Consider the following 22,887-nt stretch of genomic DNA (forward strand, 5'->3'; position numbering starts at 1 on the left):
AAATCTGACAGATGTCTCCAGGGTGTTCTCCAAAGAGGCGGCAGCAATCACATTCCCGGGCACCCCTCTGCCCGCCGCCCAGGGTATCGGAGCGCTCCTTACACGGACAACTTGAAATTTGAGTTTCTTTTGCTCTGTTATGAAGTGGTGAGTGAGCCTGCACTTAGGAATTGGATTAAAATTTTCCCACATGGTGACCAGTCCCCGGGCTGGAAGGAAGCGCTGCTGGGAGACTCACCTTGCTGATCTCCATCAGGGACATGGTGATGCTGTAGAGCTGGTTCTTGCTGGTGCTGGCGATCAGCGTTTCCTCAGAGGGGCTGAAGCACAGGCAGAGCACGTCCTGTTTGTCTGACTGACTCGGGTCATTGCTCTGTGGGTCCACAGGAATCTGCCCAAGACACAGAACAGCGGTCAGCAATGCCCTCACATTGTCAGGGTGTCCTCGGGCTTTCAGATTCTCTCAGATACTGTAGCTTATAGACTCCTGACCATGCTTCCTGGATCCTCCTCAGATGTGGAGAAGGGAGGGCTTGAGGGGCCTCCGTTTCTGTGGGTTTCCTACTCACCTTTAAGTGATTAGTGGCTGAATAATAAGGCAGCAGCACAGGTCAAACGGATCCATCTGTACGTCTCAGTTTGAGATCCCCCCTCACAACCAGCGTTAGTCTAACCCCGACTCTCGCCCAGCTGTTGGGAGCCCAGTGTGGGCGCCCACCTGCATCAGGTACACAGTGTGTGCTCCAGGGCAGTAGAGGGGAAGGTGGCAGCCCTTCTACCACGTGGAGTGGGTGACAGGGCAGAGAGAAGAGAAGAGGTCACACAGCTCCTGCAGCGGTCTCAGAGGGCCGGGAGTTCCTAGTGGATGAAACTAGATTTCCTTTTCCCTGCTATTTCTCTCCTTCCACTAACAACCAAACTTATTGAAAGGCTGGTCTGCACGTACCATCTCCACTTCCCTACCACCCACTCAGTTCTTAATTCCTTATAATGTGGCTTCCACCGCATCATTTACTGAAACTGTTCTCATAAACATCACCAAAGCCTGATGTCCCTGCTCGGCCCTCATCTTCTAGGCTTTTCTAGAGCCTGCAGCAGTGACCTTGGCACCTTCCTCCCTAGAAGGCCCTGGCCTCCTGTGCTGCCCTGCCCCTGCCTGGAGTCCTGTCTTCCTATGTACCCCCTAACCCGTCCTCATGAAGTCTACTCTCACTGCCTCACCAGAACAGCAAGGGCTCTGGGAAGCCCTCCCTGACCACCCCGGGCTGAGTGGGCCCTGATGTTCCCTCAATGTGCTCACAGCACCCGGGGCTCCCTCTGCTGTTACATGCATCACACTGTATAAAGTAGAACGGGAGCCCGCAGACCGAGGACCGTGTCTGTCCCCACGTCTGTCTCCTGGTGCTTGGAGCAGTGCCTGACACATAGCAGGTGCCTGACTGCGCGGTGTGGCCTCACGGTCCTCCCCCAGACAGCGAGGTCCACAAGGGAAGCGCCCATGTCTGATTCACCCACTGCAGGCCACACCACAGAGCCTGGCCCGTGATAGCTGCACGACGGACGTTTGTTGACTGAATGAGTGAAGGACGACACCTTGTTAGTGCCCTGCTGGATTCTCATCCCGTCTCAGTCTTGAAATTAGGAAATGCTAAGTTTTGTCCTCAGTTCTCTTTTTGGCTCTATATTTTCTCTCTCAGTGATTTTTACCTAATATAAGGGTTCAATGAAAACAATAGTAGTAAAGTAATTGCAATAATAAATACTTAAAATAGTATTGACTATGTGCCAGATACAAGCCAAGTGCTATGGTGTGTGTGTGTGTGTGTGTGTGTGTGTGTGTGTGTGTGTGTGTGTGTGTGTGTGTGGTGGATACATCGATCTCACTCCCAAGGTCTAAACCACATATCCAACTGCTTCACTTTATCCTTGTCTCTGGTCAAATGTCAACATTCCTCAGCGAGGCCTGCCCAGGTCACTCTCTCTAGAACAGAAGCCCCTCTCGCACTCTGTCCTTTCCTGGCTTTATTTTCTTCACAGAATGGATCTCATCCAACAATCTGTTCATATTTGTTTGTTTACTTGTTGACTGAGCTCTAAGGGCAAGTCCTAGTGTGGTTACTTCTCATCTGTATCCCAGCCCCGAGCATAGAGCCTGGCACATTGAGTAAACTCAATAAATATTTGTTAAATGAATAAACACACAAAAGAATGACCTGCTTTATAGGCAAAGTAAACTCACAGTGGTCCCCCCAAGTCCCCACCCATCTTGCTCTCACCTCCAGTTCTCGTGCCGTGGCATCCTTTCCCAGCACCCAGCACAGGAGCCTGGGCATCTTCCCTGAGAGCTCCTTATCTCTGGCCTCCCACATCTGCTCAGGGAACATCCTACAGACTTAACCTTCACAAAGGCTCTGTCTGCTTCCCACTGCTGTGATCCTAGACCTCGCTGCCTTTTCACTTCAGTAACAAAAAAGCCTCAGAACTGATTCCTAACAGTGGCAATAATAACTTGTATCATTTATTAAGCACAGGCACTGCATCAGTGATTACAGAGATGTCGTTTAATCCTTTCGATAACCACAAGGGATAGGCTAGTTCCTTAACAAAGAGACACAGGTTTGCTAGATTCAGCAACTCATGTGAAGTCACTCAGCCAGAAAACCTCAGAGTCAAGTCTAACTCATTCATTGTGTCTTTAACCACTTCATATCCAATGCCCCCAAATGGCCCGCACCATGCATCACAGGCAGATTACTTTTCTGAAGCATAATGCTTCTTCACTGAAAACAGGATGCCTGCTGATGTACATACACACTCCTCAGGCTGGCTTTGCCATCTTTCACCAGCCTTAGCTCCTCTCTTCCCCTTCAAGTGACTTCAGGCTCCTCCACGGGGAAACAGATGTCTCACAAACACACCACCTGCTCCCTGTCAGTGGTGACTTTGCTTAATTTTGTTCCTTTCACCTGGAATTCCTGATCTGTTTCTTCCTGTCAAATGTTATCCATCCTCTATGACCCTTCCTCAAAGATTATCCTCAAACACCTTGAAGCCTTCCTGGTTCTTCCGCAACCAGATAAGCTCTCTCTCCACAAGAGTTTGTATCACTTATTCCCCGAATATTTACTGAATGCTTGCTGTGTACCAGGTAGTTTTCTTGACATTAAATATCAATATACATTATGGGAACACTGAACTTCAAAGAGAAAATAGAATTTGCCAAAGCCCTCTCCCAGGAGTCAGATCCGGATCTCCCTAATTCTATACCCCATTTCTGCCCAGCCCATCCTAAAACTCCCCTCAGGACAAATGGCTCAGCCCTCAGCCCCTCTCCCCGCACCAGACGCCCTGTCAGTGCTCTGCTATCAGAGAACAAATGCCAATTGGACCCCAGTATTGCTTCTTCCTCCCCTCCTTACCCGGATTTCCCTGCTCTCACGGTAAAACTCCTTCTCTTCTATCTTCTCAAACAGTAGAACTCTCCCTGGCCCAGCAGAGCAGGCAAATCCCTTGGAATAGGCTGCAATGGCAGACACCTGGGGCGGGGACAGCTGGTGGTGGCTGCTGGCCATCACGACCTGCTTGTAGGAAGGGACTGGGGAGGTGATTGTTGGAAATTCGATCAGGCTGGAAAAGAAGACAGCATGTAAAGATAACAGAGACGATTCCAAGGAGATGAATCCTGCTAGGGATGAGAAAGAAGGGCTGTCCTTGGGTGTGGGAGAAACCAGCGTGAGCCCCTTTCCCACGGCCCAAATGCTCCCCTTTGGCTGGGAATGCTACCCGAGCTCCATGGAAGATGGAAGGTTGTGCATTTATGAGGAAGTCTCGCAAACCTGTGTGGTCACTGTTTTCATTGTTATTATCATATTCATTTTGTTGTTTGGAAAAAAGTGGCTCAGAGGGGTTGTTTCCAAGATCACAAAATTAGAAGGGGAAGAGCTGAGACTTGGGTTTTTTTGTTTTTTGTTTTTTTTGTTTTTTGTTTTGGCCTTGTTGCAAGGCATGTGGGATCTTAGTTCCCTGACCAGGGATCGAACCTGTGCCCCCTGCAGTTGAAGCGTGGAGTCCTAACCACTAGACCACCAGGGAAGTCCCAAGAGCTGAGATTTGAATCCAGGTTTCCATTTCCTCCCTGCCTCCCTTCTCCTTCCTCCCTTCCTTCCATTGTTTCTCTTTCATTCATTCACTCATTCATTCATTCATATAACATTTACTGCAGTTATGCTGTGTTAACAGCTCTGTGAAACAATGGTAAATAAGTTGACACAGTTCCTGCCCTGAGAAGCTGATGGTCTAGCAGGTATGTGATAAGGACTGTTAAGGGCAGCTGAGTAGGATGGGAGCAACCAGTCAGCAGCTAACAAGGGTTTTCTGAGGACAGTTACAGAGGAGGACCACCTATCTGAGATGAGCAGAGGCTGAGAGCTCCCAGCTGAGATGTGAAGGACAAAGAGGACTGTGTCAGGCATGTGTCTATGTCCGGGGGAGTGGGGTCGGGGTGGGGGCAGACCAAGCCCAGAAGCAGGAGGGTACACGGGGCATGTGCGGTAGACAGAGGTAAGAGCTGATGCTGCAGATGTAAAGAAGGGTCCGAGCAGCAGGGACATGTGGGCCAGGCTCAGGAGTCTGAGCTTTATTTTTGGAGCCCTGGACCCACTGAAGGATGGTGAACCCAGAAAACTGGAGGGCATATGGTCTTATTAGGAAGTTCTCAACATAATCACGATAAAAAAGGAGACGTCATTGGCATGGAGGGTGGGGAAAATGGGTGAAACCAAAGTCACTGAGGAAGAGGCATCTACAGTGTGCCATTGTGGTTGGGGGCTCAGGCTCTGGGGTCAGACAGGTCTGGGTTTGAATCCTGACCTGTCATTTAACAGTGCTGTGATACTGGGTGAGGCACTTAACCTCTTTGAGCCTCAGTTTCCTCATCTATAAAATGGGCATGATAATAATATATACTTTTTAGGGTAAGACTCAAATGAGGATATAGATAAAGTGCTTAAGGCAGTGTCTAGAACACACAATGGTACTTTCCAATATGGGTGAGATACGACTGTTCTTGGTTGCAGTAGAGGTGAAATAGACAGCTCTATCCTGACCCCCCACTTTAGCCCATATGCTTTGTCAGATTGACCGACAACATTTCCTTGCACTTCCTTGTTGGTCTGGTGCCTCCCACTGAATTGTAAGGTCCCATGGACCTGTGTCCCCAGCACCTAGCAAGATGCCTTGCACACTGCAAGGGCTTGGTGGACATTTATTTAATTGATTCAGTAAGTTAGGCAGCCATTAGAAAACATATTTTTGAAAATCTGTTGTTTTGAAGACTAGTCATACTAAAACGTTTATAAAATGAGGTTAGGTATAAAAATAAAAAGGATTGTATCTAGGTTACGGTCATAACTTTCAAATTTGTGCTTGAATATGGAAGAACACTAGAAAGGCAGAGGGAAAATGAAAATCATTGATTTTTAAGGTAGAGGGGATAGGAGTGATTTTTAAAGAATGCTGTTTTTGGTGTAATGCTATTACCATGATGAGTGTATTTTTCCAAGAGCTCCTGCCCAGAGGGCGCCGTTACCTCTCGGATTCCTGGATCACCCCCAGGTTCTTCGTCTGGCTGGTGGGCTCCCTGACCATGATACTTGTCTCCCAGCGTTGATCTCCAGACTCAAAGAGGAAGAGCCTGCCTGTATCAGTGCCAGCAACAATCTTGTCGTCAGACACCCAAGTGTGGGCGAGATAGTTTTGGGGTTCTCCCCTCTGAAAATTAGTTTGCTTCAAGGTTCCCTCAGCAAAACGGAGCAGCTTAAACATCCCATTTCCAGTGACACAAATCTGAGTGCTATCCTGGGGATTGAAGCTCACCTGTAAAATGGGAAGGAATTAAAGAAAAAGATATATAAAACTAAACTTGATTGCATTATTTCCCATTTTACTAATTACGAGTTATCCCAGGTAGCTCATAGGATCTTTTAAATATCACTAAATCATATAATTTTAAGACCATATTTGACAAGAGGACAGATCTATATCCATTATATTTGTACAGCCCATGAGTCTTTAACCTAGGAAACCTTCAAAAGTCATCTGACAAAGGCCAAAAAGCAAGATGAGCAGGTCTTGACAATCACCAAACTCTGTGCCAACAAAATGGAATGAAGGCTCAGCTGGAAGCATAAAATGAGGGTTTGGCAGGTTTATGTGCCCTGTTCAGGGCGAAGGAACCACATGTCAGGGACTAAACTTCCTTTATCTCTACCCTCATCCCAATGCGCAGTCATGGGCAGTCAACCTGTCACCTCCACTGGATGGTGAGCACCTGGTGGGGCTGTGGCTTTTTCATCTCTCTATCCCCAGTGCCGGGTTCAGCGCAGGCATCCAATGAATGTTTCCTGGATCTGTTTGAGAGGAGGTGCTCCCTGCTCTGAATAGGATGCCATATCATGCCTTACTGTGACCTGGGTGAAATAATCTTCCGGCTCTACCTGCCTTTGCTCTGATTCCGTGATCAGCAAACAACCTTCTGACTACTAATTTCATCTCCCAAGGACTCTGTTACCAGGGAGGAAATACACTGGTTAAATGCTGTGTGTTCTGGTTGTGACATGCTGGTTCACAAGCCAGACTCTTGTGAGAATAACGGAGTCTGTGCCCGAGATGCTGACTAGCCAATATCTCTGAACATGAACAGAACTGAGTGCCTGGACTTGGAAAACTGAGCACTAGATCCTAGACCAGGTTGACTGCTCCAAGAAAAGCCTCCTTGGGCCCCAACCAGCCCCCCAACACATCCTCTTCATTTTGCCCTCAAACCACGATAGAAATGTCTGCTCCCCACGTAAGTGCGATTTCATGGACAGCTTCCTAAAGACCTACCACTTCACACCACCTTCCTGAAGTCTTCCCACTGCCCCGCAATGCTGCCCGGAAGAGGCCAGGATCAGGGAGAGACAGCAAGTTTGATCAACCTGCCTCTGGGCTTGACCTGGGACCAGAAAACAGTTCTGGGCCAAAGTGAAGAACACAGCCCCTGGAGTCAGGGAGTCCTGGCCCTGCTAAGTTCTTGGAGCCCCAGTTCCTTCATCTTTAAAACAGAGACAATAATTATGCATACCTTATATGGTGTTGTGAGGCAAATTTTAAAATGCATTTTAAGAAATTAGCATTAACCCTGACACACAGAAAGCATTCAATGAGGGACAGCTTGTACTACTTTTTAATAATTTGCACCATACTTCTCGTGCTGGGTGGTACCTGGTAGACAGCATTGTTCTGAGTATCAGTTCTAACGATGGCCATTACTTTCTGTTTTTCCCACAGCCAATAGACAAGGTTTGACTCTGGAGGTGAGGTCTGGGTCAAGAGGTATTTGGAGTCTGGAGAAAAAGCCATGCAAATGAACTTCTGAACTGGGAAGTCAAAATTATTAAGGACTTTGCGCTTTCGGCAAGGAACGGTTGACAGTTCATAAATGGTGATGACGGGTTTTTCTTGCACAGTCTCGGAGATAGCGAGGTATCGCCGATTGGGACTGATGGACAAGGCCAACATGCCCTGACTCTTGTCTGAGCCTGCAAACAAAGGAGAGGAGCTGGTGAGGGGAGATCATGCATTCACCAAGATTCAGCATGAACCAGGCACTGTGGTGGGCACTGCCGAGGCAACAGGAGAAAAGTGCGGAAACAGGTCATTGTCAATCCCTGTGTCCCTCGGGGCAACTGTGTCTGGGCTATTATGAAAATAACTAGGATGGGCACCTCACTGAGGCCGTGGTGGGAGGAGAAGTCAGGGAAGGATTCCTGAAGGAAGATGAAGTGTGGCGGGGGGGTGGGGGTGGGGCACGTCAGGAAGGGCAAAAGTGTGGATGTGAGAAAGGGTACAGATGGAGGGGGAACTGTACATGGTGGGAGATGGCTGAGCATGCCCTGTGAGCCAGGGGTGACCAAAGATGGGTCTGGAGCATGCAGTAGGGTCAGATCAGAGGCCTTTATGCCCTGAGCAGTCAGCACTCAATACTCTTCCTCCACTTTCCAGGCTGGGACGCTAACCACTAGATCCCTCAGCCTCCCTTGCAGTTAAGTGATCTATGTGACATTCTGGCTGAGAGATGCAGAGGTCTGCTGAATGGGCTTTATGGTAAAGCCCGTGCTTCCTTCGAAACCAGGAGGGATGCATTCTATCCATTTTTCAGGAATAAAGAGGCGATATCTGGTGGTCGAGTAAAAATTAAACTGCAAATGCTTTATTTGGGTAATGTAATCAGGTCTGCATTATAATTGTCATGGGCCCTAGGCACTTCTGCTTTCATGGGCCCCTTCCTCCATTAAAATATAGTAAAAATGATACTTTATGACTCATTGGTTTAAAGAAGAATATAATCCATGCTAGATTCACTAGTATTATATTCATTTTTTCCTGATTTTAAAATAAATTAAAATTAAAATATTTTCTTGGGTCCCTAAAAGCATCACAGGCCCCAGGCTGTGCCTCACAGTAATTCGGCCTGATACAAGCCCTGGGCGGGGCGGGTGAGAGAGGCAGGGGAAGCTGTGCTAGAAAGTGACACGATGGACTCCATGCTGCTGCGTCACACAAGCCGCAGCAAGTTGGACCAGCCCGCGGGCTTCTCTGGAAGGGCTGCAGGGAATACCTGCACCTCTGAGAAGAACCCCGGGTTTGGGTCACTGAGAGCCTTGCATGAGAGTTTGGACTTTACCAGGGAGACCAATGGGAAGGCCCTGGGAAATTTTAGGAAGGTCTGATGTGTGTTGTAGAAAGATCCCTCTGACAACTGTATGGAAGACAATCCTGGAGGGAAGGAAACTTCAGCAGGTTATTTCAAAAACCGGGACACATGGCAGCAATAAGCAACAGGAAGGCAGTAGGGGCGATGGGAACAGGAGGTTAGAGAAATGCTAAAGGGTAAAACCAGGAGGACTCAGTGAAGGTGGGTGAGGGGCTGATGGAGAGAGAGGAGCAATGAATGACATTTAGGTTTCTGGTTTGGTGATGGGAGTGGTGGTGACAACTGGGATGGAACACAGGCTAAGGGAGCTAGGGGCCATGGTGAAGGTCACGTCCACTGTTTTTCACTGAAAATAGCCCATGCGAATATTTCTGATTTAATCATGCTTATTTGCTTTCAGTTTTTTATGATTTCTTATTTATTTATTTATTTGCACTGAAGTCTTTAATCCATCTCAGGTTCATGATGATTCCCCTTTCCCAACCATCAATACCTAACTGGTTATCCCAGCACTAATTACTAATGCCACCTTTATGCAGTATTAAATTCATTTATCCATTGTGTTCATTTATGTGTGTATTACTGGGTTCTGGGATATTTATACTAGGACTAGCTTATTTTTGTAATCATATCCTTATCATGTGTTTGGATAGTTGGCAAAGTAGTCTCTTAAGGAAAGAGGGAGAAAAAGGAAATGATAAATTCCATTCTGGATATATTGTGTGTGAGGTACATACTGCAGAACTTTCAGGTAAAGAGGTCTAGCAGGCAGCTGGATATGATGAAAGCTGGGGGAGATGTTTGGACTGAAATATAGATTTGAGATAAAAGTCACGGGGCTATAACATATTGATGAAAGAAATAAAAGATGACACAAACAGATGGAGAGACATATTATGTTCTTGGATTGGAAGAATCAATATTGTGAAAATGACTATACTACCCAAAGGAATCTACAGATTCAATGCAATCCCTATCAAATTACCAATGGCATTTTTCACAGAATTAGAACCGAAAATTTTTACAATTTGTATGGAAACACAAAAGATCACAAATAGTCAAAGCAATCTTGAGGAAGAAAAACGGAGCTGGAGGAATCAGGCTCCCTGACTTCAGACTATATTACAAAGCTACAGTCATCAAAACAGTATGGTACTGGCACAAAAACAGAAATATAGATCAATGGAACAGGATAGAAAGTCCAGAGATAAACCCATGCACTTATGGTCACCTAATCTATGGCAAAGGAGGCAAGAATATACAATGGAGAAAAGACAGGCTCTTCAATAATTGGTGCTGGGAAAACTGGAGAGTTACATGTAAAGGAATGAAATTAGAACACACCCTAACACTATACACAAATATAAACTCAAAATGGATTAAAGACTTAAATGTAAGGCTGGATACTAAAAAACTTTTAGAGGAAAACATAGGGAGAACACTTCTGACATAAATTGCAACAAAATCTTTTTCAATCCACCTCCTAGAGTAATGAAAATAAAAACAAAAATAAACAAATGGGACCTAATTAAACTTAAAAGCTTTTGCACAGCAAAGGAAACCATAAACAAAAAGAAAAGAAAACCCTCAGAATGGGAGAAAATATTTGCAAATGAAACAGCCAACAAGGGATTAATCTCCAAAATATATAAACAGCAGCTCAACATCAAAAAAACAAACAACCCAATCAAAAAATGGGTGGAAGATCTAAATAGACATTTCTTCAAAGACATACAGATGGCCAAGAGGCACATGAAAAGCTGCTCAACATCACTAATTATTAGAGAAATGCAAATCAAAACTACAGTGAGGTATCACCTCACACCAGTCAGAATGGCCATCATCAAAAAATCTGCAAACAATAAATGCTGGAGAGGGTGTAGAGAAAAAGGAACCCTCTTGCACTGTTGGTGGAAATGTAAATTGATACAGCCACTATGGAGAACAGTATGGAGGTTCCTTAGAAAACTAAAAATAGAACTACCATATGATCCAGCAATCCCCCTGCTCGGCATATACCTTGAGAAAACCATATTCTAAAAGAGTCAAGTACCACAATGTTCATTGCAGCTTTATTTACAGTAGCCAGGACATGGAAGCAACCTAAGTGTCCATCGACAGATGAATGGATAAAGAAGATGTGGTACATATATACAATGGAATATTACTCAGCCATAAAAAGAAACGAAATTGAGTTATTGGTAGTGAGGTGGATGGACCTAGAGTCTGTCATACAGAGTGAAGTAAGTCAGAAAGAGTAAAACAAATACCGTATGCTAACACATATATATGGAATCTAGAAAAAGAAAAAATGGCTCTGAAGAACTGAAGACGGGCAGGACAAGAATAAAGACGCAGATGTAGATAATGGACTTGAGGACACAGGGAGGTGGAAGGGTAAGCTGGGACGAAGTGAGAGAGTGGCATGAACATATATACACTACCAAATGTAAAATAGATAGCTAGTGGGAAGCAGCCGCATAGCACAGGGAGATCAGCTCGGTGCTTTGTGACCACCTAGAGGGGTGGGATAGGGAGGGTGGGTGGGAAACGCAAGAGGCAGGAGATATGGGGATGTATGTATACATATAGCTGATTCACTTTGTTATACAGCAGAAACTAACACATCATTGTAAAGCAATTATACCCCAATAAAGATGTTAAAAAATAATCTGCAAACAATAAACGCTGGAGAGGGTGTGGAGAGAAGGAACCCTCCTACACTGTTGGTGGGAATGCAAACTGTTACAGCCAGTATGGAGAATAGTATGGAGGTTCCTTAAAAAACTGAAAATAGAATTACCATATGATCCAGCAATCCCACCCTGGGCATATAACTGGAGACAACCATAACTGGAAAAGATATATGCACCTCAATGTTCACTATAGCACTATCACAATAGCCAAGACATGGAAGTAACCTAAATGTCCATAGATAGAGGAATGGATAAAGAAGATGTGGTGCATATATACAATGGAATATTACTCATCCATAAAAAAGAACAAAATAATGCCATTTGCTGCAACATGGATGGACCTATAGATTCTCATACTGAATGAAATAAGTCAGATAGAGAAAGATAAATACCATGATATCGCTTATATGTGGAATCTAAAAAAAGGCTACAAATGAACTTATCTATAAAACTGAAATAGAGTTACAGATATAGAAAATAAACTTATGGTTACTGAGGGGTAAGGCAGAGGGAGGGATCATTTGGAAGACTGGGATTGATATATACACACCACTATATATAAAATAGATAACTAATAAGGACCTACTGTATAGCACAGGGAACTCCACTCAGTACTCTGTATTGGCCTATATGGGAAAAGAATCTAAACAAGAGTGGATATATGTATTTGTATAACAGATTCACTTTGCTGTACACCTGAAACTAACACAACATTGTAAATCAATTATACCCCAGTAAAAATTTAAAAAAAGAAAAAAAGAAAGGAATGTGGAGAAACAAGAAGGAACAGTTAACAAAAAGTTGGTATACAAACAAACACTGTATAAAACAATAAAAGAAATATTTACTTTTGGCCTTTAGAAAAAATTTTTTTAAAAAGTCACAGTGTGGAGTTTAAAGTGTGCACATAGATGAGATTGCCTGGAGGACGGAAAGGGCAACAGTTCACTCCCTCCTCTGCGCTTTTGTACCAGGGCTGTACCTGGCCTAGCAGGTGTGCTGCTCATTTACATAGTCACGCTTATTTGCATACATACCTGTCCCCACTACAATACTGAGAGCTCCTGGTCTGGCTTTCTTGCTTATTCATTCTTTCAATCACCAGCGCCTGCCACCAATATACGCTGACTGCAGAGTCTGTAAATGCTTCCTCATTGTTTTAACCCAGTCAGTGACTGATTCCTCCTTGAAATACGTTCACCTCTTGCATGGATTTCCTCTTATCTTTCTGGCTACTCCTCCAAAGACTCTTTTGCAGGTTGTTCCTCATTTCCCTGGTACTATATGTAGGAGGGCCCCAGAGCCCAATCTTTCACCTTCTCTTTCATAAACATATTCACTCCCTGGGGGATCCAATCCATTCTAAGGACCTAATATTTCACCTCCATGCTGATGACCCTCAAATTTCTATAACCCGCCTGGACCTCTCTCTCTCTTGAACCCAAACCTGACATCAAAGTTCTTGCTTAGGATCCCATCTGCATATTTAGCAGGCATCTCAGTCTTCCCATGTCAAAAACTAACCTCCTGATACGCTCCACAAAGCCTGCTCATTCTGAAGTCTTTCCTGCTTCAGTTAGCAGCAACTCTATCCTTCTGGTTGCTCAGGCCAAAACCCTTGCTTTTTCCTTTTCTCTTCCACCTACAACAGGTCTATGAGGAAACCTGTCATCTTCACCTTCAAAATACAGGCAGGCTTTGATCTCTTTTCACCACCCTATTGCCTGCCACCTGCTGCGAGCCACCATGTTCTCTCAGCTGGATTATATTAATAGCAATAGTCTCTCAGCTGGTCTCCTGCTTCCTCCCTTGCCCCTCCTTAAATCTATTCTCTGTACAGTAGCCAGAAGGAACCTGTTGAAACATAAGTCAGATCATGTCACTCTGCTCAGAATCCCCCCTCCCCCCCGCCCCCACCCCCCAACTCCCGCTGGCTTCTCACATCACTCAGAGTAGGAGCCCTTGACCTCAAAGCCCATGTGACGTTGCTCCCATTACTCTGCCTCACCTCTCACTCCTCCTCCATTTACTCCACTCCAGCCACACTGGCCTCCTTGCTATTCCCCTAACACACTCAGCACCCTCCTAACCCAGAGCCTAAAAGGTGAGAGGCAAATGTGTAGAGCACCAAAGAGATAATACAGGAGAATAAGCTTGGGGTAAGGGATGATTCCTTAACAAGACACAAAAAGAAAAGGTTGGCACATTTGACTTCATTAAAACTAAGAATTTCTGCCCATCATACCATAAGGAGGAAGAAAACACAAGCCTCAAACTGGGAGAAATTATTTGTTATATATATATATATATATATATATATATATATATATATATGACAAAGGATTAGCATAAACTATAAAGTGTGCCCATAAATCAGTAAGAAAATTACCCCCAAAAAACACAGAATATGGATAAAAGACTTAAGACATTTCACAGAATGAGTAGCCCCTTAACTGTGAAAAGTTATTCGTCCTCATTTGTACTAGATAAATGCACATTAAAACCACAATAAGATACCCTTTCTCAAGCATCAGATGAGCAAAAATTAGGAAGTAGAAACTAGAAAGATAGCAAAGGGGGGTGAGGTTGTGGAGGAATGGCAGTGTGAATTGGTACTGCCACATTAACCAGTAATTTTAGTCCTGGTGTGTGCCCTGGAGAATCTCTGCACAAGTGGATGAGTACACATGTGCAAGAATGTTTATAGTGGCATCATTTGAAATAGCAAAAAAAGTTCATTCCCAAATGTCCATCAACACTAGAATGGATAAATATACTTGAGAATTAGAGTCCTATGAGTAATAAAATGAACTCAGTATGTATCAAGATGCATGAATGTCAAAAGTATGTCGTTGAAAAAAAGAAGCAAGTCACAGAATACATACACTATGGTTACATTTATATAAAGTTGGTGAAGAGCACAAACAAAAAGGATACCTTACATAAGGCCACACAGATAGAGATGTGGTAAAATTACGTAGAGAAATAAGGGAATAATTACAAAGTCCAGGATGGAGTGAGAGTCTGCATGTGTGAGAAGAATGAAGTCAGGGAGAAACACTGGAACTGGTAATGTTCTATTTACTCTCCTGTTGGTGGGTTCACAGATCTTCATTTTATTATAGTTCTTTAAATATTACATATATGTAGTGCACAGTCTTTTGTATGCAAGTCACAATAAAATATGTTGAGTGCAAAAAAGAGTGGAAAAAGAGAGTAGGTGGTTAAGCTGTGGAAATCATGTATATTATTAGCAGCACCAATGAGAACGAAACCAAATGTTACAGTATACAGACAGTTATGTGTGACTTGGGCTGAAATCTCCAGTGTCTTCACCATACATGGGTTCAAAAGGTGCTGTCATGAAAGTGGTGTACTCTGGAAAACTGTTAGAAAACTCAAAAAGTGGCCCTGGTGACGACAAAGACAATGATATTGAAGATGCATGAAACTCTTTAAAAGAATTTTTTTCATTAAATCACAGTGAAAAGAAGTACTTTTAAATTAACATGATTTTACATGTGATTTTAACTATGTATGTGTGATTCATTAATCTATACATTAAATAAGGCAAGTAGACATGTATTTCTTCTACATTTATAGAACTATATATATATTCAAGTTGGCCAAAAAAGTTTCCTTTCAATCGTCGTGTCGGTATTATGGAGTTATATTTGGCATACACGGTTATGTGTCAGATTGGAAAGGGTTTTACCTGGAATGAATTTTTGCCACTTCTGATCCACATTGTACTTCACACAGTGATTTCCTGAAGGAAATATAATGATCTGTTCATCGAAGAAGAACACATTGTTGGACACGTGGGATCGAAGACCAAAAACATGCAGCGACTGAGCTACCACAGTGGACATGGTCCCAGTAAGGAGTTTCGCTAAAGATGCAGCGCAGCTGTTGAGCGTGAAGAAGCGCGTCACCCCGCCCACATTACCGTCCCCGCCCCCGAGACACGCCCCTAGATCCTCCCCCGGACTCCTCCTCCGCCCCTCCCCCCAGCAACCTTCTCCCGCGCGCCCGACCCCGCTCCCGCGTCTCCTCTTTCCTTTGGCCTTCGTGGCTTCCTGCTCCTCCGGACGACCCCGAGGGACCCTTCCCACCTGTCGCTTCTGCTCTCTGGATCACCAGAGCACGCGTGTATACAGGGTACTACGCCTACAAATCCCAAGCAACGCGGCACTCACAGACGCCGGAGCGGTTCCTATAGCAACGGGAAACCGGAAGTGTGTCAGCAGCCGGAAGCGGAACTCCGATCAGAAAGTTCAGCTGCCTCTCGGGGCTGTCGGGAGCTGGTGTTGTTCGAGTCCACGTGGAGCAGCGGGCGGGAGGGCAGGGGGCTGAAAGCGGGCGGCGGCGGCGACGAGGGGAGCCCTTTTCCAGGCGCGGGGGCCTCGGGCTCCTTCGCTTCCTCAGGCAGGTGTGGACGTGCGTGCTGCGAGATGGACACTCCCCCGCTCTCAGGTTCGGACTCGGATTCTGATGACCCCCTTGTCACAGACAGAGAGGTAGGTGTCATTCGAGCTCGTGGGGCTGCGCGCAGGAGAGGGGTCCTCACTCCCCGGTACTGACCGCCGATCGTGCCCTGTAGTTGCAGGAGGCGTTTTCCCGAGGGCTTCTGAAGCCAGGCCTCAACGTGGTGCTAGAGGGGCCGAAGAAGGCCGTGAACGACGTGGTGAGCTCGGGCGCCCGGTTGGAGGTTGCTGGACTTGGGATGCGCGCGAGGCACCGTTGTGCTCGGGAGGCTGCGTTCTAGTCCCAGGAAAGAGACAACCTGCGTATTGCCAAGAGGGTCAACTACCTGTCGGGGTCTTGGGGGTTAGCTCTTCTTCCACTGGCCTGTTACTGTCTTGCGAGCTTAGTGTCTGAATTTCCTAGAATGGCCTGAAGCAGTGTTTGGCTGAATTCAAGCGGGATCTGGAATGGGTTGAAAGGCTTGATGTGACCCTGGGTCCGGTACCGGCAATCCGTGGACCGCAGGCAACATCTCAGAACAAGGATCAGAAAGCTGTTGATCCAGAAGATGACTTTCAGCGTGAGATGAGCTTGTATGTGTGTTTTCAAATGTGGCAGAGGTTGTGGGTTCTTGTGCTGGAGAGGGGGAAGCCGTGGGCCCGTACTCCTCAGAGGTGTTGTAGGCCGGGGTGTAGGGAGGAAGTCTTCTTTGGACTGAAGAGCTAGGAGATTCTCCCTGGTTGAGAGAAGAGCCCCTTTGTCCAGCAATCACAATTTAAAGTCCAGTTTATTTTCAAATACCCATTTTTAAAGTTCGTGTGTGTGTGTGTGTGTGTGTGTGTGTGTGTGCAGTTAATTATTAGAACAAAAATTTGCTTATGGAAGGTCCTTATATGGGCTTTTCTTAGTGACCACATAAGAATGTGTAATTGGCATTTGTTTGTAAGTTAATGGGACTTCTAAAGTGGTCATTCTCTTAAACTACTAATTTATTTTTAGCAATACTCCCCACTCCTTTTAAAAAGAGTGTACATCTCAATTTCTCCCATTAGTTAATGAGGTTTTATTACTGTTTTTGTTTGTGTGTGTGTTCTTGCTGGTGGAGGTCAGATGTTGAGAGTCCTGACCTTGGCTGCCTCATGAGAGCAGTGAAAAGGATGTAAGGCCTCTCTCCCTTAGCTTATTTTACACTTTTGTCCTACATCCTCAGCTACAGTCAGGCCCAGGCAGCAGTGCTTGCAGTATTGCCCCGCCTCCATCAGCTCAAAGTCCCTACCAAGCGGCCCACGGATTATTTTGCAGAGATGGCCAAGTCTGATCAGCAGATGCAGAAGGTGAGAAACAGAAATGGTTTTCTCTGGATAGCTGAGGCGTTGTACTTAAGTGTATTCAGCTGGCTTATCTCCTTTAACATTTACACATAGGCATAAGCCCACTGATAGGGAATGGGTTGTCGGTGGGCAATTATTATCTCAGTTATCTACATCAGATTCGTGCCAATCACCACCAGTTGGATAAATATAAGGGTGACATTTTCCTAATTTAAACAGTTAAGGGGAGGAAAGTACTGTAAGAAGTGTGGTCCCTGAAGTAAAGATGGCCTTTATGCATTTCCTAACTGGCTTGGTCATGGCATGATGCATGGAAAAGACAATAGTTCTTTCCTGCCAATGCCTGGGGGCAGCACTATAACTGGTAGACAGTTACCTTTCTCTGGGCCTCAGTTTTCCTCTTCTGTAAAATGAAGGATTAATATATGGCTTAGATTTGATATAATTTAGAGTTAGGTAGAATTTGCCCTCATTCAACTTTGGGAGGCAGAGAATTACCAACATGTAATCCAAGATATACCTAAATAATTCCCTTGGGTCTCAAGCTGGATTTTCTTTTCTCAGTGTACTCAGGGAAGCTAATCTAGAGACGAGCCCAGACCCATCTCTGCACATTCAAACTGACAACTGCTCATCCTTTAACTGAAATGTGTATGTTTAATGCATGCTGCTAGGTACCTGATATCTGTTTGAGCTTTTATTGTGTATGTGGTGTATTGGAGAAGGGGGCCGAAGCTGCACATTCTGCCGACAGTAGGGACGGAGAGAAGTTAGTCTTCTCTCCTGGTACCATGCCATTTTGCGTAATGGATCAAACAGCACACTGGGAGGAGGGAGGTCGCTTTGATATTCTGGTTGCAAGGCTGAGACTTTTGGTGTCTTGGACAAAGTGGTCAGCCTTTGGGACTTATTGTCCTTGTGTGTAGAACGCAGGGCTTGGAGTAGATGATTCACAAGGTCCCTTTGAGCCCCATGGTTTGCAGAGCTGGAAGTAACTGCTCCCTGCTGCAGTGCATCCTAAGCAGCAGTCATCCCAATTTCAAATAACATAAGCTGATAATATTTTGTGTTTTAGATTCGACAGAAGCTGCAGGCTAAACAGGTCGCCATGGAGAGGTCGGAAAAGGCTAAGCAGCTGCGAGCACTTAGGAAATACGGAAAGAAGGTGGGAAGGAAAAGGAGCGGGGTTGGGATGGGGCCGAGTGTGTTTGTCAGTAGATTGCTTGGTCTGCGTTGGTTCCGTGCCGCGTGTGTGTTCCATCGTGTGTTTACTGTTTCACAGTGGCATGGGTGCTAGTGTCCGTGAGCACAATCCCTCCTGGACACCTGTGTGTAGCCAGAGGTAGTGTGGTCACTACTGGCAAGTCATGCGCCTCTCTGGGCTGCAGTTTGCACACCTGTACATCAGAGAACTGGGTCCAGATCAATGGTTTCCCAACCTGACCTCACAGCACAGTCAACTGGGGAAACTTCAAAACAGATTTCTAGGCTTCGGGAACTCTGGGAATCTGTATGTTTTCATCCCTTGCCCCTAAAGCTTCTGAGATGTCTCCAATACACATCCTGGTTTGAGAATCACTGGCCTAGATGATTATAAAGTCCTTGAAGGAATCAATCATATTATTGATTGTTATCCAATCAGAAAAAATGGCACCAGTATGTTTGAACTGTGACTGAGTTCCGACGTAAAGCCAGAAGGCATATACCATGAAACTTTCCTTGATTTCCTTATTTATTTCATGGTTACCTAAGAAGGAAGATGACAGGAACTAAACTTAGGGTTGTGGGAAGAAATGACTGTGAAGAGGATCAGCATGGGTGTTAAGACCTTGTTAACGTTTTGGACGTAAGCACTTGTGATCTGGGTGCTGAGCTGCCGTCCAGAGTTGCAGTTATTTCCCTGATGGATCCTCAGTAGGGTATGAGCAGATTAGCATCCTGGGCTCTGCACAAGGGCAGCTGTGGATCTATTGGATGGATGTGGTTGGTGGTTGAGATCAACTCAAAGACTTGGGCAATTGGTTTAACATAACTTAAATTATCAAAGGAAAGAATAACTTAGTCGGGTCCGTTAGCCCCTTGTTTCTAATGTGAGGAAACCTCAGGGCTGTGTTTCTCAGTGGGGGACAGATCTGCTTACCAGAGAACATTTGGCAATGCTGGAGACAGTTTTGGTCGTCGCGTCCTGGTGGGGAGCGTCCTGTTGGCAGCTAGAGGGCAGGGAGGCTGCTGAACACCCTGCGGTGCCCAGGGCAGGCCGTGCCCCCCACACACAGTGATCCTGCCGCAGCTGTCATGGTGTTGAGATGGAGGAGTGCTGCCTTAGAGTTTAATCATCTCTTTTTGTCCTTAAACCTTTTTTCTTTGTTTTTCAGGGAGATTGTTTTCTCTGTTGGTACTTTCATGCCTAGCAACAGTAGGTTAGATATTTAATCTGCCCAAATATAATTAGTGGGAGAATTGGATGTAGACATAAACATGATTTGTGCAGTTTTGTAGGCAGGTTGTGTCATGGGGTAAGGGTGCAGACTGCCTGGGTGTGAAGCTCAGCTCCGCACTTTCTCGTGTGTGACTCAGTCAAGTTGTGTAACCTCTCTGTGCTTCAGTTTCGGGGTCATAAGAATTTCTACTTCACTGGGTGGTTGAGACGAGAAATAGAGAATAGACTTAGAGCTTTGGTGTAGTTGTGGCACACAGTCAGTGTTCAGCGGTGGTGGTAATGTCACAGCGTGGTTACTGAGAGAATGTAGACACTTGTAGTGCCGGCTTGGAGTGGGTTTAACAGTCCTGTGTCCACGTCCAGGTGCAAACAGAAGTTCTTCAGAAGCGGCAGCGGGAGAAAGCACACATGATGAGTGCCATTAAGAAATATCAGAAAGGTGAGTATATTCTCTCCTAAGGCTGCAGAGGAGCAGGGGTCCCTGCTAATTCTAACAAACTCATAGTGCTCTAGAGGCTTGATTGATTTGGAACTATTGGACCTAAGGTTTGGGAATGGTGTGGGGAGCAAGATGGGCCTCTTAATACCAATTCCATAAGTAACATCCTTCTTTCGAAGCTTAATCTTTTCTTAAAATGTGATGGCGCTGATCAAAGTACTTCTTCACTCCCAGGCTTCTCTGATAAACTGGACTTCCTCGAGGGAGATCAGAAGCCTGTCGCACGGAGCACGAAAGAAGGAGCCAAAGGCCAGCAGATGAAGAAGGGGTATGGGTGCCGGCTTCTGTTTTGGTGGTGGTGCATGCAGGGCCACAGTTCACGGTGTGACCTCAGTGCAGAGAGTGTGGCCACAGCTACAGGCCGGGTGATGGGCCCGTTCAGCCACATCAGTCTTTGAAGTTTAAAATGAGGCGATTTCAGGATTTGGCACATTTTGAGTGAACACTCAGTAGAAGTTGATTCCGCATGTGTGATGGTTAAGTGTACAGACCTAAGGTTCCCATCTGGACTCTGCCACTCATTAGGAGGGTGGCTTTGAGCAGGTTACTTCACCTTTCTAAATGTTAATTTCCTTATCTATGAAAATGAGAAAATTGTAAGTGCCTCTTAATATTAGGAAGATTGAAAGGGATAATGTTGGATATTATTATTGGTTCTTTTCGTTTACCTTTATGCATTTCTGGACACCCGTCCTGGGGGAAATGGTCATTTCTGTATAATGTAGTACATGCTGTGATAGAGGCATTAGATATAGTAGTCTGGAAGCACATTTTAGAAATATGTGACATGGTCCAGGGGTCAGGGTCAGGTGATGGCTTCCTGGAGGAGGGTCCACCTGAGCTTAGTCTGAGGCATGAGTAGGAAGGAATTAACCAGGAGAACGGGAGAGACATGGGGTTTTGGGAAGAAAGAAGAACACTAATGAGCAGAAGCACAGAGATGAGAGCAGCCAGCATTTGGTATCATAGGGACACAGTGTGGGCAAGGAGTGGCGCGGTGTAGCTGGGGGGACCTGGGCCGAGTACAGGGCAGTGTGTGTTGGCCTTGTGAGGAGCTGGGGCTGTATCCAGCAGTCAGTGGGGAGCCGCTGATGGGCTTTATTCAAAATAGCGAGCAGGTCATGCTCATATTTTAAATATTTCAGTGTTGCTCGTGTAAGTGAGGGAGGCGGGGACTGTTACAGAAGTCCAGAGAACAAGATAATGACATAGAAGTGTTAACGGGGGTAGAGAAGAGAAAATGGGTTGAAGAAATATTCAAGAGGTTAAATTAGCAGGTCTCAGTAACTGAGCTGGGTGTAGAAAATGAAAGAAGGAAGAATCAAGGCCCACTCCAGGTTCATAGTGTGGGTGGCTGAGTAGATGGTAGGACCACCAGCCTCAAGTTAGGACATAGATACAGGAGCTGAAACCAGTCTAGAAGGGAGGTGACGTGTGACTTTGGATATGGTGAATTGAGATTCCTGTGGGACGACCAGTTTTAAAATGTATGACACCTGAATGTTAACTGCATTTAATATACTTGAGAGGAATTGAAACAACTGAGGATGCTTTAGCAAGATTTAGTGTAAGTAGAAAGGTTTCTGAAGATAAGTGGTAAAAGCCATACGATATATCTGGGTCTTTTCCTGATTCTTGCTTTGTTTTCCTGCTTTGGTGGTTAAGACTGTAAAGAGATGAGCTTGCCTGGGGAGTTTGTAGAGTAGAAATGTAGGGCCAAGGATGAGCTTCTAGGTACAGTAGTACCTGTACAGATAGGAAACTGAGGGTATTGTTGGGTCATTACATTCATCAGGATTTGCAGTGCTGAGGGTAACGTGTAAGACCGCTTTTTTCCAGGCCCAGTGCCAAGCGACGCTATAAAAACCAGAGGTTTGGTTATGGTGGGAGGAAGAAAGGCTCCAAGTGGAACACTCGTGAGAGCTATGATGATGTATCCGGCTTCCGGGCCAAGATAGCTCATGGCAAGGGCCTCAAGAGGCCTGGAAAGAAAGGATCAAATGTAAGTGAGCCGGGGGCGCAGGTGAGGGGCCAGAGCAGCTTCCTCTCCCACCCCGCCCCTCCCCTTCCCTTTCTTTCCCTGTATCCTGACCCTGGGGCAGAAGGCCAACTGCTGTGTGAATACATGTGGTGTTTCCTTTTCTGCAGAAGAGACCCGGAAAACGGACAAGAGAGAAAATGAAGAGCAGAACACGCTAAATAAGCAGCATCTTTGTATACAAAGACCAAGAAAAGGGGATGGAGACTTGGGATTTCACAATGCAATTGGATCCCTTCTGTTGGTTTCCTTTTGTAAAAATTCTTTCAATAAACTAAAGAAAAATTTTCAGAGAAATATATATTCTTGGTTAAAAACTCAGGACTAAAAGATTTAGAAGTTACTTTTTACATATTAAATAATACTGCCATTTATTGATAATAAATGAGCCCTGTTGAAGTTAAAAGCATGGATTCTGGGGCCAGACTGCTCGGTTTGACACCTGGCTCTGCTGCATACTCGCTGCTTGACCTTGGGCAAGTTAATTCTTCTGTGCTTTGTCATCTCCATGTAGACATGATAATAGTATCTACCAAAGAGGGTTCCTTTCAGCATTGAGTTAATATGTGTAAAATGCTTAGGACACTGCCTGCCGTATGAGAGTGTATACCTGCATAGGCTTATTTTGCTGGGTGGGGTGGCTCTCCCTGATGTCTGCTGA

The 22,887-nt window shown here is 45.4% G+C and overlaps 2 protein-coding genes across 2 annotated transcripts in view; one reads left to right on the forward strand and one right to left on the reverse strand.

Annotated features, from left to right (window-relative positions):
* Positions 1–15,323, reverse strand: part of CFAP57 (cilia and flagella associated protein 57) — a 76,982-nt gene extending 61,659 nt beyond the window's left edge. The window contains exons 1-5 of the mRNA XM_060142649.1: positions 15,167–15,323; positions 7,264–7,580; positions 5,588–5,874; positions 3,420–3,627; positions 239–391 (exon numbers count right to left, since the gene is read on the reverse strand). Of these exons, the coding sequence (XP_059998632.1) occupies positions 239–391; positions 3,420–3,627; positions 5,588–5,874; positions 7,264–7,580; positions 15,167–15,323 (1,122 nt within the window). The remainder of the gene's footprint in view (positions 1–238; positions 392–3,419; positions 3,628–5,587; positions 5,875–7,263; positions 7,581–15,166) is intronic.
* Positions 15,324–15,783: 460 nt separating this feature from the next.
* EBNA1BP2 (EBNA1 binding protein 2) lies at positions 15,784–22,514 on the forward strand. Its single transcript, XM_060142653.1, has 9 exons — positions 15,784–15,971; positions 16,055–16,138; positions 16,342–16,511; positions 17,129–17,252; positions 18,325–18,414; positions 20,053–20,128; positions 20,363–20,456; positions 22,028–22,190; positions 22,337–22,514. Exons 1-9 carry the CDS (start codon positions 15,906–15,908, stop codon positions 22,385–22,387), a joined length of 918 nt encoding a protein of 305 aa, XP_059998636.1. The 5' UTR covers positions 15,784–15,905; the 3' UTR covers positions 22,388–22,514.
* The last annotated feature ends 373 nt before the right edge of the window (positions 22,515–22,887 follow it).

This window comes from Lagenorhynchus albirostris, chromosome 2, assembly GCF_949774975.1.
Source record: "Lagenorhynchus albirostris chromosome 2, mLagAlb1.1, whole genome shotgun sequence".
In the NCBI taxonomy this organism is placed as follows: Eukaryota; Metazoa; Chordata; class Mammalia; order Artiodactyla; family Delphinidae; genus Lagenorhynchus; species Lagenorhynchus albirostris.

Bases quoted from the DNA above. Each gene is read 5' to 3' on its own strand.
- EBNA1BP2 (XM_060142653.1), top strand. From the start codon at position 15,906: ATGGACACTCCCCCGCTCTCAGGTTCGGACTCGGATTCTGATGACCCC. The intron at 16,139-16,341 runs GTGAGCTCGGGC...TGAATTTCCTAG, and splicing joins AGAAGGCCGTGAACGACGTG to AATGGCCTGAAGCAGTGTTT. The intron at 16,512-17,128 runs GTATGTGTGTTT...CTACATCCTCAG, and splicing joins TTTCAGCGTGAGATGAGCTT to CTACAGTCAGGCCCAGGCAG.